Source organism: Microdochium trichocladiopsis (genome assembly GCF_020744255.1).
Source record: "Microdochium trichocladiopsis strain MPI-CAGE-CH-0230 chromosome Unknown B0I36scaffold_14, whole genome shotgun sequence".
Classification (NCBI taxonomy): domain Eukaryota; kingdom Fungi; phylum Ascomycota; class Sordariomycetes; order Xylariales; family Microdochiaceae; genus Microdochium; species Microdochium trichocladiopsis.
Window position 1 is genome coordinate 790,184 of NW_025763557.1, and position 19,976 is coordinate 810,159.

At 54.9% G+C, this 19,976-nt stretch overlaps 6 protein-coding genes across 6 annotated transcripts; 5 read left to right on the forward strand and 1 right to left on the reverse strand.

Annotated features, from left to right (window-relative positions):
• Positions 1 to 145: 145 nt before the first annotated feature.
• On the reverse strand, positions 146 to 551 carry B0I36DRAFT_339968 (uncharacterized protein). The gene is made up of 2 exons (XM_046155911.1): positions 399 to 551; positions 146 to 325 (listed from the first exon to the last, which is right to left on the reverse strand). Exons 1-2 carry the CDS (start codon positions 439 to 441, stop codon positions 165 to 167), a joined length of 204 nt encoding a protein of 67 aa, XP_046004906.1. The 5' UTR covers positions 442 to 551; the 3' UTR covers positions 146 to 164.
• A 3,025-nt stretch (positions 552 to 3,576) lies between these two features.
• Positions 3,577 to 4,179, forward strand: B0I36DRAFT_217607 (uncharacterized protein; the record flags this gene model as incomplete). The annotated part of the gene is made up of 2 exons (XM_046148988.1): positions 3,577 to 3,711; positions 3,814 to 4,179. Coding segments are annotated over 2 exons (501 nt in total), but the record flags the coding sequence as incomplete, so codon positions are not given.
• A 312-nt stretch (positions 4,180 to 4,491) lies between these two features.
• On the forward strand, positions 4,492 to 5,095 carry B0I36DRAFT_256317 (uncharacterized protein; the record flags this gene model as incomplete). Its single annotated transcript, XM_046150928.1, has 2 exons — positions 4,492 to 4,837; positions 4,929 to 5,095. Coding segments are annotated over 2 exons (513 nt in total), but the record flags the coding sequence as incomplete, so codon positions are not given.
• An 885-nt stretch (positions 5,096 to 5,980) lies between these two features.
• B0I36DRAFT_389591 (cytochrome P450) lies at positions 5,981 to 7,743 on the forward strand (the record flags this gene model as incomplete). The annotated part of the gene is made up of 5 exons (XM_046161342.1): positions 5,981 to 6,046; positions 6,114 to 6,255; positions 6,331 to 6,716; positions 6,813 to 7,316; positions 7,378 to 7,743. The coding sequence occupies 5 exons, from the start codon at positions 5,981 to 5,983 to the stop codon at positions 7,741 to 7,743; spliced, it is 1,464 nt and encodes a 487-aa protein (XP_046004909.1).
• A 747-nt stretch (positions 7,744 to 8,490) lies between these two features.
• Positions 8,491 to 10,060, forward strand: B0I36DRAFT_339977 (uncharacterized protein). The gene has a single exon (XM_046155912.1). It carries the CDS (start codon positions 8,538 to 8,540, stop codon positions 9,861 to 9,863), a length of 1,326 nt encoding a protein of 441 aa, XP_046004910.1. The 5' UTR covers positions 8,491 to 8,537; the 3' UTR covers positions 9,864 to 10,060.
• A 291-nt stretch (positions 10,061 to 10,351) lies between these two features.
• Positions 10,352 to 11,810, forward strand: B0I36DRAFT_399456 (uncharacterized protein; the record flags this gene model as incomplete). Its single annotated transcript, XM_046161646.1, has 3 exons — positions 10,352 to 10,515; positions 10,605 to 11,367; positions 11,451 to 11,810. The coding sequence occupies 3 exons, from the start codon at positions 10,352 to 10,354 to the stop codon at positions 11,808 to 11,810; spliced, it is 1,287 nt and encodes a 428-aa protein (XP_046004911.1).
• Positions 11,811 to 19,976: the final 8,166 nt, after the last annotated feature.

Sequence of the window (19,976 nt, forward strand, 5' to 3'; positions counted from 1 at the left end):
TCACGATGACAGTTCGCTCTTGTCGACGTCATTGTGCTACTCGTTTACTGCCTTACCCTCTACGGATCATCATACGTCCCTCCCCCACTTCCGACGCACCCCCCCATCCGACGCCCCCCAAAATCCACCCCATCAAAAAACAGACCCTGGATCTATCCCTTTTTTCAACAACGCCTCGATGCAACGATAATACAGTCCTCTGGCTCACTAGATAATTCGACGTCGCTGGATTCAGCTGTACTATCGTCTTTTTCACCGGCTTCAACCTGGGCCCTATAGATGCGTTCGATGTCGGCGCTTGCCGTTCCGAGGAGTCGTCCCAAACGTACGCGAGTCTCGCCCACAGCCGCCCAGAGAGAGTTTTAAGAGCCGTTCACATAGCTTATTTCATTCATCAGGATGTGCATATAGAGAATCATCAGACACGGAACGAGGTGGCATGTAGTTGGGGTATACACAGCCTTCACTTGAGTTGAAAATAAGACATGAATAACGTAGATCCCGGTCAAGCGGGCCACCCGGTCGAGCGGGCCACTTTTCTCGCTCCTTCATACATACCCAGCCTTCATCCATTTTCTCTGCAAGCAATAATGGTACGACAATCAATTGAAAGCGACTTACTTCTAGCGCTTAATGCGCTTCGATCTAATCCAAAATTGAGCGTTCGAAAGGCTGCATCAGTCTATAACGTGCCTCGTACGACACTTCAAGAACGACACCGCGGCCGACCTGCGAAACGCGATGTCCGATCGCCTACCCAGAGATTAACCTCATACGAAGAGGAGAGCATCGTACGATACGTAATTGACCTAGATTCGCGATCATTTCCACCGCGACTTAGTAGTGTTCGAGAAATGGCGGATCGACTACTACGCGACCGTAACGCGTTACGCGTTGGGAAGAACTGGGCTTCAGCCTTCGTACAGCGACGACCTGAGCTCCGTACGCGTTTTAGTCGAAGAATCGACTATCAGAGAGTCCTCTGCGAAGATCCGGACGCGTATCGCGCGTGGTTTTCCCTCGTACGGAATACAATCGCGAAATACGGGATATACGACGACGATATCTACAACTTCGATGAGACGGGCTTTGCGATGGGTAAGATCTCCGCCGAGACTGTCGTTACGACCTCCGATCGACGCGGTAAGCCAAGAGCCGTACAACAAGGCAATCAAGAATGGGTTACAGTAATCCAGGGTATCGGGGCGTCCGGCAATTCGATCCCGCCGTACATCATCTTCGCAGGCAAGGTCCACCTCGACTCCTGGACCGCGAATAGCCCTCTACCGCCTAACTGGGTAATTACGCTTACTGAAAACGGCTGGACGACGAACGAGAAAGGCCTAGAATGGGCAAAACACTTCGACTTTTATACAAAGAGCCGTACGAAGGGCGCTTACCGGCTCCTCATTCTCGACGGCCACGAGAGCCACCACTCGGTCGATTTCGAGCTGTACTGCAAGGACCAGAATATAATCACGCTCTGTATGCCTGCTCATTCGTCGCATAAGCTCCAGCCTCTCGATGTCGGGTGCTTCGGACCTCTAAAACGGGCGTACGGAAAAGAAATCGAAGGTCTCATGCGGGCGCATATTACCCACATCGCGAAGGAAGACTTCCTCCTAGCCTTTTACAAGGCGTACGACGCTGCGATGACAAAGTCAAACATCCAGGCAGGCTTTAGAGCAACTGGCCTAGTGCCGTACGACCCGAATTATGTGATTTCGCAGCTGGATGTGAAGTTTCGTACGCCGACACCGCCAGGTTCCTCTACTGGGCTGCCACCTCCTTGGGTTTCAAAGACGCCGAACAACCCAATTGAGGCCGAATCGCAGACAGAGTACATCAAGAATCGTATCGTACGGCATCAGGGTAGCTCTCCTTCATCAATAATTGCAAGCTTACGGCAGCTAAATAAAGGAATCGCAATGATGGTGCACGAGCAAACCCTTGTACGCCACGAACTCGCCGAACTTCGAGATGCAAATGACCGCCTTAGCCGCCGTCGCCGTACAAAGAGAAAGCAGCTACAGAAAGGAGGGTCCCTCACGATTGACCAGGCAAAAGATTTGAAGGCTCAAATCGACGCGACGGAGCAGTTAAGGGCGGAAACGAGTCAGAATAGTAGTCGTACGAGGAGGCCAGAAACGCGCGCGCGACGATGTGGCGTCTGCGGCGAGCCCGGCCATAATGCTCGCACGTGTCAGAAAGTTATATCTGCCTCTGAAGAAGAGGATTCCTCATAGTTTTAATTGATTTCAGGCGTTATGGTTGAATTCTCTTATACATTGTCGTACGGGTACCTGGTGGGTGGCCCGCTCACTTGTGTGGCCCGCTCACTTGTGGATTACGTTAATGCTAACATAATCCATCCCTCCCCGCATCCTACCTTGGGACGACTTGGCTATACAAGCCCGCTATCTTGAGACTACCTGTATTGAGATGGAGCTTGACCTGCAGCCGCTGACCACCGTTTACGGCTACTCGACCGAGAAACTTTCATGACTGAGCGGATGCATATGCACCTTGCCCGGACAACACCTGCACTGCCCGCTATCCTGACAAGACGGGACAAGCCGTGGTGTCATGTTGCCGAATCAAAAGAGCACAGCTTGAACGAGCAATCTCAAGCGCGCGCTGGTGCATGGCCCGAAGTAGTCCTAGTGCGAGACGCTGCGAGAACATGCGGAGAGGCACTGTTGTCAGGAAGTCAGAGCAGCCAATCATTGCGATGTCGTGGTTTCCCTGTGGCTGACAGAACGGCACAACCCTCCCCCGAGGAGCGCCGCATTTGGTGCTAGCGCGTAACGCCCTTGCATTTGTGAGTGATGTTGCCTCGTTCGAAACCCCAGTCTTTGTCCAAGTGGGTTGTGTAAGCATCCAAACATGCACACAGTCATGCCTTTTCCTCCGCACGTAACAGCCGCACGCGATTACTCGCAGTGGAAACAATGGGCGTTTTGCACAGAGTGCAGTCAAATCTCAAGACCGTGCCATTAGGCGAGCAAGAGCAGACTCCCACGCCTCCCGATGCAGCCACAAGTGATGTTCGCGGGGACAGGAGCCGGAACCTTGGAATCCGGTAAGACCCACTCATTTCTCGCCTTTATTTCTTTCCTGGACCGGGCTCACTGGAGATACAGACCATGTCACGACGGCCATCCCTTCGCGCACGCGGAAGAAGTTCCAGAATCGGTTGAGACAGCAGGCATGGCGTAAGTCACTCCACGAGGAAAGATCCGACCTATTGGCCTAAAAAGTCGTAGGCCAGCGCAAAGCTATTCGCCAAGTGAGCAGCTCGCAAGCAAGGCGCTCTGATGCCCGTGGGGCGGGTTTGGACTTCTCGTGCCGAGAAAGAATCACCATAATACGCCAGCTGCGCAAGACAAGGGGATTCGGACTGTTGAGATTCAGCATAAAAGCCCGCCGCTCGCCAACACCAGTTCTGCAAAGAGGCTGCCGTCTATCAAGCTCTTGAGACCGTTCTTGGAATACAGCACCACTGGAACTGATCATTCACGTACCTACAAATGGACTCTAGCCTGCATCCGAATCGACACTGGCTTTATCCAGAAACTACTGTTTCCCATGACGGTAGACCACCAGATCATCATCCTGGTGCAATACAATGCCGTCCACGCAATCATAACTAACATGTCCATAATTTCCACACTGGGCTTGCTGCCTTCAGGTTGCCCACAGTCACTAGGCGTTCAGCCAGTGTCAGCTATTAACCTGTCCGACTACTCGAGGGTACCTCGCGACTTGCAACCGACGAACCTTGAGCTACAGCAGCGCACCCATTCTTCCCAGTCCTGGTCCAACGACAGTGACCCACCGGCAACACCGCTGTACGCGCCTGTGCGGACGACGCTACCAGTGGCGGCAGCTTCCTGGCTGAACATCTTCGCAGCGATCCCTGTCGCACAGCTACGAGACAACATCATCGGACTTGCGCACTGCATAGACGTTTACGATCTAGCGCACGATCTCGGCAAGGGTGTGTATGATGGTTACGACGATCCCGAACGACGAGGACTGGTGGTCTGGGGCGATCGCCTGTGGAGCACGCATGGCTGGGAGGTCAGTGACGGGTTCATGCGGAAATGGGGTTTCTTGCTCAAGGGATGTACTGAGCTTGTATTGTCGACGAATCGGTGGAGAGAGTTTCGTGGAGAGGATGGGCTGGCGGGCAATGTGGCATAGCAGATTGTCACGGATGGCAATGGCGGTGATTGCAGTCAATGCTGACCGAGCCATAGCGATTTACCCTTGAGCATTGTTCCCCCCCAGTCTACGGTCGAAAATGCCTCGAAAGAAGTAGCATCATTGTCAGGCGGCTCGACTTAAGAGCAAGGAATCAAACAGACAAGCTGTTAGAACGAGGGACTGCGCTTAGAATGCTGTTGCAATGCTGGTGGATAGACAAGAGTACGATCTTGCCCTGGCTGTTTGTGGGGGGCATGTCTGACTTTGGGTGACCGCTGCTCGAGTTTATGGTCCACTTCCCAGCACCTCAACTCGCGCATCCATCGCGGCACCAACATTGCCTGCCCTTTCTGTGACCGCAGCTACGCCACAGCGACCGGTCTCATCCATCACATCGAGACGGGCTCCTGTCCACAGGCACCGAATCTCAATCGCGACCAGATCTACCGTATCATCAGGTCCAAAGATAGCCATGGCGTCATGACCAAGAACCTGCTTGATTGGCACGGCTCCGACTCGTACGAAGCCACGGGGCGCGCCTGGAACGGCTACGCTTATGAGTGCTATCTTTGCCACCGCTCCTTCACCACCCTTAAAGGCCTCAACCAGCACCTTGGCTCCCCAGTTCGTAAGTCTCCCCGTAGCTTGACTCACAAACATTCCGGCGCGCCCTGAGGTGCTGACCTTGAATCTTTACGTCGTTCCATCACCTGCTGCAGACCAGCAATCTTTCTACCACTGCCCTAAGCGGGATTACCGCCAAGACTTTAAGAACCTCGCGGGCCTAATCAACCACCTGGAAAGCGAGAAATGCGGCTTCATGCGCTTCAACGACGTCCAAAACCGGGCTCAAGACATGATGAGAAATGGCCGGCTCTTGACGTGATGGCATGCGAGATGTGCTCGAGGTCATCGCATCCCTGTGATCATTAGCCAAGGGCGGCAAGAAAAGACTCACCCAACAATTGCGGATGAATTCGTACTAGATGCGGTGATAGATACTGGCCTTTACTGCCCCAATTACTCACTCAGCCAAGAAACGACCTCCACGCCGGATTTGCGGCGATTAAGGTACTACAATCACTACGCGGACTTCGTATTCATTGGACTTGTAGTCTTGGACTTCGCAGGGCTTCGGCCAAGAAACACCGTTGCAGTGCGAGGTGCCATGCAGCCACGATTTCTGGCCTCAGACCGGTGTGATGTGCATGTTGTTGGTGCCAGCAATATGCGATATGAAGCGCCCGCCCGCATGCTGTGCGACCCTGCTTGCATGTGGTACCCTCCAGTCAGGGACGAGCTGGTGGCTGCAATCAAGCTCCAAGGCCAAAAGCAGATGATATAATGCAAAGAGTATAATACCCGAATGAGTGCCACCACGTTAGCGGAACAAGCATGAAGAGGGGTTCCCCTTGAGCATATGCAAGCCGCGGCCAATGTAGTACACCTGCGGCACCGGGCTGTATCAGGCTGAGCAATGGCTTGTATTGACTGATGGGATCTGCGAGGAGGTCCTTATCTGGAATATATCTGCGGCCGTGTCGTGCATAGCTTTCTTTGCCCTTTGGAGATGCTGCATGGACTTTGAGGGGACCCTGGCAGCCGTGGGTATGGAGTAGAACATGTATAAGATCTTGAGATCCTCTCGTCGCAGCCTTCGGCATTATAGAGGCTCTATCCACTCTTCTGCTGGACATCGTGCAGTGTCTCGTATCTACACAACGCACAAGGCGCTCGCACAGCTTCAGCCCTCAACACAAGTACGATTACCATGGACGCCATCAATGTCAATGTGGCCGGCATTGGTGCTGGGCTATTTGCGGCTACCTATACAGCAGTACGGGACCACTTCCATTGCTTGAGAAGGCAGGATCTATAGAGGACTAATGGCCACCTTCTACTAGTACCACGTCTATGTCGGCTTGACCGGCCCGCTGGCTAGTCTGCCGGGCCCAACATGGAGCAAGTTCACCGGCTTGCCCGTCGTGTACCATATCTATCGCGGCACAAGGATGTACTTTTTGCACGACCTGCACAAGCGCTATGGTAGATGGATTCAACCCCTGATCTTGTCCCTGGTCACTCTATCTAACACCTGACCTTACAATCCGATGCTCGCAGGCCCAATCGTGCGCGTCACACCGAACGAGGTCTCCATCTCAGACCCCAAGGCTGCCAAAGAGATTCACAAGTTCCGCAGCGAGTACCTCAAGACGCAATTCTACGAGGACGCGTCGTTCGACGAGGCCCAGAACGTCTTCACGACCGCCGACCCAGTCTACCACGCCGAGTGGCGCAAGCTCTTCGCAAAGTCAGTCTCCCAGTCGAACCTGATCACCTTCCAGCCCTTGATCCAAAAGTACGTGGACATCTTGATTCGGCAGATAGAGAGGGAGAGAAGGGAGCAGGGCTACGTCGATCTTGTCAAGTGGTTCAAGAGCTTAACGTCTGATGTGACGGGGGAGCTGAGTGTGGGCTCGTCCCTGGGGATGCTGGAGACTGGCGAGGTAAGCATATCCCAGCTACCATTGTCTCCATCACGGGTTCAAAATACCTAATCCCAAGCTACAATATACGGGAGAACCAATATCAAAGACATCAAGCGTGTCATGCCGCTCAACATCCTCCGCCTCGCTCTATGGCAGGGCGACTGGTCCAAGACCAGACACCTGCCCTGCTTCCCCTTCTCCACGCTGCGCGGGGTGTCCACGCGCCTCAACTCGGTCGCGAAGGCGTACATTGATGACTATCGCGCACGGGTAGCCGCAGGCGGCGCGGGATCGACCACCACCACGATCCTGCTCGACAGGGCGCTGGAGACGCAGGCGCGCGAGAAGGGCAGCATCTCGGAGCACGAGATCCTGTCCAACACCGTGATCCTGATGCTCGCGGGAACCGACACGACTGCCAATACGCTGGCGTATATGCTGTGGCTGCTGTTCAAGTTTCCCGATATCAAGGCTCAGCTGGACGAGGAGATTGACGAGGCGAGGCTGCCTGGAAAGCCGGGCATTGAAGACCTTGCGAAGCTGAAGTATCTCGACTATTTCATGCTCGAGGTCATGAGGTTGTATGGCGCTGCGCCGGGGCGGCTGCCGCGAAAAGTGGTACGTGTACACATTTTACCCTGCCACTTCACTTGAAATCTAACATTGTGTCAATCACCAGCCCAAAGGGGGCCGCGACATATGCGGCTACTTCGTCCCAGCAGGCATGACTGTGTCAACCCTGGGCTTCAGCATCTCACGCGACCCGGTCGTCTATCCGGAACCGGACACGTTCAACCCGGACCGGTGGGCGGACGCCACAACGGCCATGAAGGAGGCCGACTTCAGCTTCGGCGGGGGCACGAGGATCTGTCTGGGCATGCACATTGCCAACCTCGAGATGAAGATGGTCGTGGTGGCGTTCCTGCGTTCGTCGCTGAGCGATGCGCAGCTCGCGTATGGCATCAATGGGTATTCGGAGCAAGGGATGAAGCAGCTCGAGGCGATTGCTGCGAGGCCCTGGGGGCCCCAGGTGTTGGTTCGTTAGCTGTGAGCTTGCCAAAATCTCGCGCGGAGACAAATTTCTTTTCGTAATTCACATGGCGAAGAGCATCATCTGGGAGCGTAATTCGGGAGCGTGTAATTAGCTCATTCTAGATGTCATTGAATAGCGCCAGTGACAACTGGCCTACGGTGAATTTCCCCTGGTGGTCGCGTCGCATTCTTACTCTCACACAACAATCTCATGTGGTGTTGATTCCCGAACGCCATAATCACATGCAAAATAAGCAGCTGCTCCTGCTCTCAGCCAGCCACATGCAAGTCGGTTGCAGCTGAGCTTGTAAATGTCTCATGCACGAGGAGTGCCGCGATGCGGAGGGCTCACTCTGCATACATAGGCGGAAAGTCAATTGTGCCTAACGCAGATAAGTTGCATTGGAACGCGGCGCAGCTGACTGCGCACGGCTGCATGGCAAGACATGCACCTCAGCCGCTGAAACCTTGGGCAGGGTCGATTTCTGTTCAGGGTTTTGCGGCTGAAAGATAACAAGACGGTGTCTCCCCCCAGCATGTGTAGTGTGCCTGGAGGTGTTCCAAGCCACAGCTCGGGGCACACACACAAACGGGTGAGACACGGGCCGGGCCAGACATGCCAAAGTTTAGTTGGTGACACAGTCGAAGGGAGACCGGACACAGCCTTTCCCGTCCGTCCCAAAGGGATAGCGTGATCTATTGCTCGCCGACTATATTATCACCTGGGCACCCCCTCGGCTCTGGTCTGTCAACACTGGCCACACTCACCACAAAGACTCAAGACTTAGAGCTCATAACACCGCCAATATGATCGTCCGCGCCATCTCCCACGCCATCCACCGTATGGTGGCACCATTCTACCACTTTTTCTTCAGCGTCCCTGTTCTTTTCGCGGCGGCCATCTTCAGGTCGGCGGGTGCCACAGCCATTGTCATGGCCACCCTCTGGATCGCGCAGAGCATCATCGATGGCATGGTGGAGAGATCTGGCGGCGTGGTCCTCATTGTCAAGAGCATCTTCACCAACGACGCCAGCGATGGCCTCATCGAGTACCTAGTCAATCACACCACCGAACTGCTCAATTTCACGTTGGACGTTGTCCGGCCTTCTGGAGTCAACACCAAGGGCAAACCTGGGGAAAGCCCTCAGAACCAGTACTGGGAGCTCGATCTGAAAAAGCCAGAAAACTGGCAGGCCGTCGGCGCACAGATCCAGCGCGTGCTCCTGACAATCGGCAAGATCATCACGCTGGGCCTGCTGCCCAAGCTACCCCTTTCGATCTCGACTGTCGACATGAACATTGAGATCGACAGCGACTTCAAGAACGGTCAACCCCCTTCCCCTACGTACGTGGCGGCCTACAGCGGCCCAACCCACCCGGATGTCATTGGCGAGAAGTGGATCTACATCAACGGCATTGGCAACGAGCGGGTCTGGTTCGAGGGGGCGTGCCGCAAGATCCGCAGCGCGTTCAAGCGCGAGGTGACGGGCGTCTTCAACCGCAGCGACGGCATCCTCTGGGACATGATCCAGTGCTTTGGCGAGCACTCGACCGTCGAGGACCACAAAAACTCCAAGAACAAGCTGATCCAGCGCACCGAGTCGAGCAGGGCCGCGCAAGAGGCCCTCTACAACGAGGTCCACAACACGCTGTGGCCCAAGGACGGCTCGGTTAAGCCTAACAAGGTCGTCCTCATCTGCCACTCGCAAGGCTGTCTGCTCACGCGGCTCACCCTGCAGCAGCTCGTGAGTGACTATCCAGACGACTCCCCCGAGAGGGAGGACATGCGCACCAAGCTCCGCGTGTTCCCCTTTGCCAACCCCAGCATGGACTGGCGCGTCGTCGACGACGGGGCCATCCAGTACCTGGGCAACTCTACGCACACCACGGAGCACTTTGCGCACAGGGTCGACTTTGTCGCCATGCTAGGCGTCATCTCAAACTTCGAGGACAAGACCTCGGGCTTTGACGACCAGAATTCCAAGGTGTTTGTGAGCATTCCTGAGCCTAAGCTTGGGCGGCCGGCTGTTGGGCACCTCTTTGGAGCGCATTACTCGCTTGATCCGATTGCTTATGAAGACGGCAAGCATTCAAAGCTCTTCAAAGCTCTGGGCGGCAACCCAATTCCATGATTGGATAGCACAGAGAAACAGAGGCGCAGGGCACGTGCTAGCCAACACTGAGTCACGACGCGTCGTAGATGCAGGTCCGCTGTGGACCATTATCCCCTCTAATTTACTTACTGCGATCTAAGTGTAATACCAGAAGCAGATCTCGTAGGATGGAGACAGCAAGTAATGGCCCTCCAATAAATTGTCAAAAAATCACCCAGAACCCCTCGTTTGTGACGTGCTTGGCTTTGTGGATATCTTCTGGCGTGGAGTACATGTCACAACGCTCGGTCGACCACTCGTCATCATGGCGAGACTTGGATGGCAGGACTTCCATGCATCATTGCCGCAAGGCCGCGCAATCGACGTGGAGATTTGGAGACGGGACCCAGAGATTCCTGGAGGCGTCCTCATATCTTCATCTGGTCCGAGCCTTCTCACACGGACAACAAACACAACTCTTAACCCTTGAGAAGGCCGTCATCAATCACTTTATGGCCCTAGACAACATGCCCAAAAGCAAAATTGCCATTATAGGCAGTGGATGGGGTGGCTTCACGCTCGCACACGAGCTGTCGCTCGCCAAGTACGATGTCACTGTCATCTCGCCCATGAGGACCATCCAGTACACACCGCTGCTTGCCAGTGCGGCAGCGGGCATGATCAATTTCAGGTATGCCACCAATGTTATTAGACCGCCCTGATGCCCGCAGGGCCACAACGACAATACGTGATGTCCCTGGCACTGATGCATTTGACCAGACTCGCCGAGGAGCCAGTCCGCCGCCGCAACCGCGTCTCAGGCTTGCACTACTACAAAGCCACCGTCGACGACATCGACTTTGCCCGCAAGACGCTGCACTGCAGCCCCTCGGTCCCGGACGTAGCCGATAACCACCTCTCCCACTCCCATACCTTCACCATGCCCTACGACATCCTCATCCTCGCCCCCGGCTGCACCGTGCAGACCTTCGGCACGCCCGGCGCCGTCGAGCACGCGCACTTCCTCCGCACGACCGACGACGCGCGGCAGATCCAGCAGCGCCTGCTCGAGATGCTCGACGCGGCGTCCACTCCCGGGCTCACGCGCACCCAGCAGCGCGACATGCTGCGCGTCGTCGTCGTCGGCGGCGGGGCCATTGGCAACGAGGCCACGGCCGAGCTGTACGACCTGTGGCAGCACGACCTGCGGTTCTTGTATCCGCACCTTGACACCAGCGGAGAGGAAGGTGGTGGTGGTGGGGCGCTGTTCAGCATCGAGGTGCACGACGTGGCGCCCGTGATCCTGGGCACGTTTGACGACCGGCTCGCCGGGTACGCCCTGCACAAGCTGCAGAGCCGCAGCGTGCACATTGAGACGGGGAGCCATATTACAAAAGTGGAGGGCGGGGTCATTTATACCAAGGAGCACGGCGAGGACCGCCCGCTGGGGTACGGGATGCTCATCTGGGCAACGGGTAATGGGGTGAACCCGCTGGTCGAGAAGATGCAGGAGGTACAGAAGGCGGGCAAGCTGCAGCGCATTGTGACAGACAGGAGATCCGCGTGAGGTGCGCGGAGGCAGCAGGCGATAAATATCACGGGAAAGAAACAGGGCATGACGGCGAGATCATGCCGGATGTCTATGCGCTGGGCGACTGCGCGGACATCGAAGGCTACGCGCTACCTACGCTGGCCGAGGTGGCGGTGCAAAAGGCAGAGTATCTCGCGAGGCAGCTCAACGCGGCCGAAGAGGAGGAGCTGCAAGCCCCGTCCTTTGTGTACAAGCAAAAGCCCAACCTGGCGTACCTCGGCCAGCACGACGGCGTGATCGGTGGTCGGGAGGAGTGGACGGGCCACTCTGCGTGGCTGGCCTGGCGGAGCGGCAGCATCTTCCACTGGCAGCGGAGCTGGCGGCGGACGCTCATGATTGGCATCAGCTGGCTATTCAATGCGGTTGGGGGCAGGGATATCGCGCGGCGGTGGTAATGTAAAATAGGCAGTAGGGCAGCAGCCCAAGATGATGTCAAAATTGCACGTACAATTACTTTACTTTGTGCCGGAGCATTTGGTCCGAGAACACGGGGAGTGTGGGGAAGGCGGCTGGTGCCGTCCGGAGCCGGTGAGTGGTTGACAGCGTCGGGTCCCGGCCCGGGGGAATGGGTCCCGTCCGTCGCCAGTGAGAACAGCCGCAACGTCAATCATACGTACATTACGCATCACTGCCTGGGTACAGCCATCGCGAGTAGCGCTGACATGTGCAACTGTGACGAAAGAGCATCGCCAGGGTATCGACAGCTCAGCTGAGCGTGTCGGCGAGCCAATGTCTTGCCAGAGATTGACAATACCTTGCATGTCATCATGTGCCAAGCCGTCACTCTCACGTCAATCTTGCCAGGAGCTCGAGCAGCCAGGGTGAAGCCTCGGCCATCATCACTACCACCGACAATGACAGCAGATGACGTTGGCAATGGCCACGCCTTGATTGGCCAATGCCTTTGTCTCAGCTGTCATCGTCAATGCCCGTGCAGGGTCACGCACCAAGTGGTCAAAAAGGATAGGACGGGGGGACCCCCTGATTTTGCTCGGCGCTAACAATATTTCCAGCTGTCCATTCAACTTCCATACAAAAGTGGAGGTTTTTTAAGCCTCTGCCCAATCAGCTCAGTACTTCGTTCTATTGCCATTTGCTGCAATCACCTGCTCAAGTCGGTGCTTCATACTATTGAGGTCGTCGTTGACCTTCTTCTGAGTGCATTTTTGAAGCCCTGCTTCGATGACTGCCTTCAGGTCGTCAGTAGTCAAATGGGGGCTGTTTTTGACGTGCCATTTGATGCGTCTGACGGAGCTCTCGACCCAATTAAGGTCAGGAGAGAGGGCTGGGCCTATCACGATGTGACGGTCGTTGTCTTTACACCAGTCACGTATTGCGTTAGAGTGATGGCTACTATCGCTGTCCATATATAGGCGGAAGCCCGCGTGCCCAACATGCTGCTGTATCTCCGTAAATAGCTGGCCTAGAATTGGTTTAAGTACTGCCGCCGTCATCTTGCCATTCTTGTTCGTCGGGATCGTGTACCAATATAGCCTCGATTTGAAGTCATATCCAACGGCCCAGACAGCATAGAGAAGAGTCTGTTCGTTCTCGTCCGCTAGGCTATCTGCTCATGCAGCATCCTGCTCTGTATTTCTGATCGTCCGGCGGGCATTCTGGAACTTCTTCTTCTTCTTCTGGGGGTCATTGGTTTGGACGACCCAGTGCTCGTTACGTTGGTCAGGTCGGCGGTGGACCTTTGTCGTCAGTGCAGGTTGAAAGCCGAAATGAACTTCGTCCATAGAGAAGCAGGTTCTCCGCCATTCTGCGCTATCCCAGCTTCCTTCGAGAAGCTGCTTTTTTGCGTAGGCAACTCTTGGCCTTCGTTGTATCGTCTAGGCCGTCCTTCTGCGACGAATTGCGGGTGCCGTACTGCAGTTTACCCATGCGGCGGCGGATTGTTCGCTCTGAGACGTGGATGTCGATGTCTGCTTCTGCTGCTGCGACGGGCCACGGGAGCCTGAAGCCCTGGTATTTATCGTCTTCTGGGAGGCTGATTAGCCAATGGTGGAGGTCCTCGCCGTCCTCTAGAGTGAAGCCTACAGGGCGCCCTCGCCGCTCTGCGATATGGGGGTTATTTGTACTGCGGCGAGATGCCCAGTCTGTACAGCGCTTTTTGGCCGGCGCGTCGCGCGACGGCGACGTGTCTCTTGGGGCCCAGCACTCCTGTAGAGGCGCTTCTTTGAGCCAGGCATAACCGCGACTACGAGAAACACCAAAAGCCTTGAAAACGGCCTCCTTTGTGTGCTCTGGATGGCTGCATCTGGGGTCTCTGTCGGTGTTGTTGTTGCTGCTAGGTAGGCATCCAGTCCACTGCAGGTACTGTAGTACGGCACGGACGGAGGCCCGGGAGGGCGTATCATGCTCAACTCCGGGCATCGTGTAACTTGGTCAAATTGAGTACGAGGACTATCGGGTAAGTTGCAGCATGTAGCGCATCGCGAGAAGGCCTCAGAGCTTCAATTTGAGGCGACGACGACGACGATGACGTCGTTGTTGTTGAGAATGAAGTCATCGTCAATACGAAGGCGTGGGTGGGGATGCAGCTGATTAGCGTCTTGGCATTCAGAACCCCCCCCCCCCGTCCTATCCTTTTTGACCACTTGGTGACACGTTAGCGCTTGAGCCCGTTCGTATTCCACAAGTGGGCCAAAGATGAAGGCGGAGACAACATCGCACTAATCTTAGTCTCGTACCCAGAGCTGTCTTTGGGGAGGCGGAATTGTGCAGAGGTGCAACATGATGAAAGACGCGCGTAAAAGGGAGTGGAAGTGGGTTTCTCTTCCTTGGCATCCTTCCAGTTGTTTTGCGACACCGGCAGGCGCTGAGCTAATACCCTAGCTTCAAGTGGTATGGCAGACATGCCCTACACGCCACCTGAGTTTTTGTCTTCGACTTGGGCGGATCAAAACGCCACGGACGAGGCAGAGGTGCAGAGGTGCAGAGGTGCAGAGGTGCAGAGGTGCAGAGGCCCAGAGGCCTGCTGGCTTAGCTCTCCCATAATTGATGTATCCCAGATTCGTCTACTGAGCAGGGAGTTCGACGATCTGAGGGCTGTTCTGGAACAGGAGCCCGAAGGAAAACGCCATGCGCAGCCATTAGAGCTGGGTGAAGTCTCAACGTGATTGAACACGGTTCCTCGGAGCCTATCGCAGGCGGTGTTTTGCTGGACCATCTGCTAGTCCTCCACACCGACTGGGATCCCCTTGAGAAACGTGCCACACGTGCTTTCAGCCAACAAACAAAAATGTAAAACTCTTATCCATGGCCTGGTGAGAGCTGCGAAGCGTCGTGCCGCCAACACTGACCGGTCGACGCTCGGCAACTTGATCACAGCGCCGATTCCTCTGGGTTTCTGGACCGCGACGTAAAGCTCCGACCCGGCCCCTCCTTCGGACACTCTTCTCGTAGCAACACCTTCCGCCATCATGAAGCTCGCGGGCAAGGTCGGCATTCACACAGACGATCTTCTGGCCTGTCTATGCAAGGCTGGCTTAGGGGAGCAACGGTGAGGTTCATACCACGACATCAGGTTACATTGTCCTGGGATGTTACGAGTGCAGGTAGTAATTATGACATTCCACAGTCCCGCCAGTTTTGGGGCCGATTGTTGAGCGGACACATCTGAACAGCTGCCTCGACTGACAGGACACAATCTTGCGATACCGCTGCAGCCATGCAGTCCTGCTTCGCCGGCGTCTAGCAGCAATAGGGCACAGGGTCGATGCCATGCCGTATGCTTGGAGAGCGTCCGCCTTTCTCACGTCATGGCTGTTGTCTATCTGAAAGAGGAGGGCGGCCTTGGAAATGAGCTTATGCAAAACTCCCTGTGACAAGGGAAAAGCTTTCGAGGCGAGGAGTGGTGCCGTGAGACCACCATGGAGATGGCCGGCCGCGGCCACGTCACAAGCAGACGTACTCTGCCCCAGCATGTTATCAATTAAGCCATGGCAGGAACAGTCCGCCCAGGCGTGGATATTTCTGTAGTGTCAAAGTCAATCCATGCCAGGTCTCCGAAGTGTTTGTCGAAGATGCATATGCCTCACTTCAGATGTGGACCACTCCTAAAACCACGACCGACCAAATTGAAATTGCTGGTTCTGGCATGCGAAAGATATACCACTAAGTCCACACAATCGCCAGCATATTTCTGCCAGCACGGCGCCCCGCGCTCACCGACACCCTCACAGGCAACAATAGCCATTTGCCGACCCGCCTACGAATGAGACACGGCTGATAACGAACAAAACGACCCTGTCGCCTCTCCTAGTTGCCGATCTAGACCCTGTGACCGTCTGTCGTGCAGGCACTGGTGAAACCGCGGGCTCGGAGCTAATGTCGATAAGTCCGAAGTCGTGACGCGGGGTCCTTGTATTTTGACTGGCGGCCCCATGCTGCGTGGACACGGATGTGTTTACGGGGCTAATTGTAGCGAACACTAAAGTCCGTGGCAGCGCCGGAGTGTGACGCTAAACGCACGAACAGTCGCACTTGGCATGGCGTCTATAAAAAGTTGGCAGGAAATTTAGGAAGTCTTGGCTCTAACACTATAGAATAGTCCCAACCGTTCATCAAGCTATCATCTGCAGCTCGGTCACTCTACACAACATATAGGGATTTCGCCGCGAAAGAGCTAAGCCCACGTCAGTTGCCTGCATCGACTCCCATCAGCCAAGGCCGACGGCAAAACGCCCATACAGCCATGTCTACGTCCGCCGAGATCCGCAACACCGGCATGGACTCGGTCTACAACTGGGTCAACAACCACTCCGAAGGTCGCCCATTTCTCAAGCTAATCCCGTCCTTACTGTTCGAGCCGCGCTTCTGGCCTGAGTACCTCTCGCTATAGCAAGCACCAGGGTTACGGTGGCCGGCGCTCGGCTTCATTTCTCCCCACGCCGCACAGATACGCCACGAGAGCCACATTTAGAAGCGCACAATCCCGGCCATATCAGACTGGCAGGACTGGGAGAGGCTTGTGGTGGAAGTCGACACGGAGCACATCTACCGAGACATCGACTCGCGGATTCACTACGGCGACCTCCGCTTGAGCCGCTTGAACAAGATTTACTTCTTTCAGACACCACTACGCAGCTATATGTCTAGCTGGAATCAGTATAGTATCTTCTTTCAAGATAGTTTTGCCTGAGTGGCTAGCACGACGGTCTATTTGGCCATTAACCTAGCCGCAATGTAGGTTGGATTGGCCACCGACGCCCTCGCCAGCAATACCGCCTGCCAATCTGCGTCGTACAGCTTTGCCGTATTCTCAATCCTAGGGTCACTCATTCTCATGGGGCTTACTCTCTTGGCCATCTGTTATTTTTCGGTTCGTAACTGGGTTATAGTGGTGACGCAAAAAGGAAAAGATTCTAACATATCCGCGAGGAGAGAACGACCTAGGAGGTCTTCATGGATTGGCTAGTTGCCTGATGCTAAAGAGGTTGGCCATGCTCATGCATCCTGTTCTGGACTGGCCTCAAACAGTCCAACGGCCCGTCATAGATCACTCATAAGAATCATGGATTGTAGCTGGGAACACGGAAAATGTCATCTCATCTCTGGATACGCTCTTTCGGCTGGAGAGTGACACGTCATTATCTACATCCTCGGATAATGCTTCAATGTGGCCGAGGCCAAACCAGACACAGCACCGGAAACGGAGGAGAATCAGCTGGCAATGCAAAATTGACCGACGTGCCGTCGCTACGAGTGTTATGTATCAAGGGTCACGAGTGGTTTCTGCTGCTAGCTTGGAAAGAGGCGCGGCTCACAGGAACAGACAACGACGACGAAAACGAATCTGCACAGCTCGGGGGCAACGGCAACTTCAACCACAGCAGTAGGCTGGCGTGGGGAACCGTTGCTGGCCCCGCATCTCAGGCGCCCACGCCGGCTGCTACCAACATTACTCCTTTGTGGTGCGTTATTCCGCAGCCTTCAAAGAGCACGTTTAAGTCACATGATTATCATACAAACACACTTTATGACCTGGCTACTTCACAGGACGCCGCTGTGCCCACCAGTCATTGTGCCGCCATAGCAATTGAGCTAGCCGGTGTTACCTGTCAAGTGACTCCAATCCCACTTTCTTACTGCCTCGTCATTCCACCACGGCGATCGCTGCATCGAAACTCTTGCACAACGAGGAACGGGAACCACGATTCTGTGGCGCATCGGAGCCGAAGCTTCACCATTCAAATGATCTCATTACAGCCCCTCCGTATTCAGATCTATAATGGGATTATGTGCTTGGTTGCCGGATACAAGGGAGGCGTCCTACCTTCGCTCACAGCTACCCTGACGTGCAAGTTCCTAATGCGCTCATAGAGTCTACGATTAGAGATCAGCTGTATGTTCAGATGAAGGAGATGACGGAGCGCTGGGGCATTTTCGCAAGTAAGTCCATCACTCTATCTAATGTTCGTGAGCTTGGAGACTTTTATTAGAAGCTTGTGGTGCTCTCTCGGAGTTTTGTTACAAGATCCGCCCGAAGTGGGTGTTTGTCTTCGTGCGCCCCGAGGAGAGGTACCATTTCGATCGTGTTATAACGTACATTATCAGTGAGTGGCCCATATCAGCGAGTGGCCCACTTTCTACGCGACGCGACACCTTCGCTCTCAACACCTAATTTTCTCAGTCACCCAATATGCCATCTACTTCAAAGGAAGCCCAGATAATCTTGGCCCTCGGGGCTCTTCAAAACGACAAAAATCTAAGCGTGCGAGCCGCTGCTGAGATTTACGGGGTCGCCCGTAAGACTCTAGGGCGCCGACGCGACGGCAAGCTTGCACGATGCGACAGTACGCCCAAGTCGAAGAAGCTTACTCAGTCAGAAGAAGAAGCTATTGTTCAATATATTGTTGAGCTATCTACGCGAGCTTTTCCACCTAGATTGTGTGGTGTGGAAGATATGGCCAACCAACTGCTACGCGTACGCGACGCGCCTCCTGTCGGTCAACTCTGGGCCCATCGATTTGTCAAACGCCAGCCAGAGCTCCGTACGCGTTATACGCGTAGATACGACTACCAGAGGGCCAAGTGTGAGGATCCAAAGGTCATTGGCGAGTGGTTTGCCCTTGTTCGGAACGTCAAGGCCAAGTACGGTATTGTGGATGACGATATCTACAACTTCGACGAGACTGGGTTCATGATGGGCATCATCTTCGCGGGTATGGTAGTTACGACCTCGGATGGCCGTAGCAAGGCAAAGCTGGCCCAGCCTGGCAACCGCGAATGGGCAACGGTGATCCAGGGAGTCAATGCCCTCGGCTGGGCCATCCCCTCCTTCATCATCTTGGCCGCACAGTACCACCTCGCCAACTGGTATACCGAGTGCAACCTCCCGGCCGACTGGCGCATGGCAACCACCGATAATGGTTGGACTACCAATGCGGTAGGCCTAGATTGGATCAAGCACTTCGACTTCCATACAGCACCTCGTACGAAAGGCAAATACCGGTTATTGATCCTCGACGGCCACGAGAGCCACCACTCGACCGAATTCGAGCTCCATTGCTAGCAGAACAATATTATCACGCTCTGCATGCCTCCACATTCATCCCACCTTCAGCCTGGGTAACCGAAGTCGTGGGACCCGATCGTGTTGCAAACGGCGCCTGCAATTCTGTTCCGCTCCGGCATTACCACGAAGCGATGCCCAAGTGCTCACGCGCCCCATATGGCCAGCTCGGCTTGAAAGCCCTGCGAATTCCCGCTTATGGGTGACAAAGCCTGGAATAGTGGCGACGCTTCTCATTCCGCGGATAACTGGACGAGCGAAGGGGGACGAACTTCTGAGCACCATTTCGAACATGTGAAGGACCACCAAGGCTCCGAGCCACCGCAAAGATGCATCCGACCCAGCACTACTGACGACGCCGGGCACGCACTTTTGTGTTAGACGGGTAACATCGCTAGTGGAATGCTTCTCGCAACTCTCAGCGACCCATTCCGAATTCCCCTTTACCAGACAACTTTCGCTCTCGCCATAGAGCGTATGGTTGTAGTCCTTTCGGAGTCATAGAGCGTTTTAGAAAGACCCGCACATAGTAGTTGACCATCATTTGACGAGACTTTAGGCAACCCCGCGCACGTTAACTTAAACCCAACATTGGTGGGCGTGCCGTCGAGTGTGCGGCAACCGAAGATATATTGACAAGGATAGAGGCGCACTGACCAAATGTCAAGCTGCCGTCCAAGAGTGATACACGCGATGGATATGCTTGAAAGATAGAACACGCTGGATCATACCTGTAATTGGGCTATCGTGAGCGCCCAACACACGACGTGAGGACCCCGGCACAGTGGGGCTTTCCAAAAGGAAGAGGTCGTCCTGAGTACGCCTTCGTGCACCTACCTATTAAAAAGGGCCTTCACGGCATCCTCCTCCCATCATAATATACGATAGCTGTGGGTTTTATACACTCATTGGTGTTCTTTGAATTCCATAGAAATCCACTACTGGACTCTCTATTCGAGCGGCATCTAGCTGGTGTCCTGAACGGAAGTGGGCGGGAGACTGAGAAAGCGGGCCCACCGTGATCAGCGAGACGTTGCCT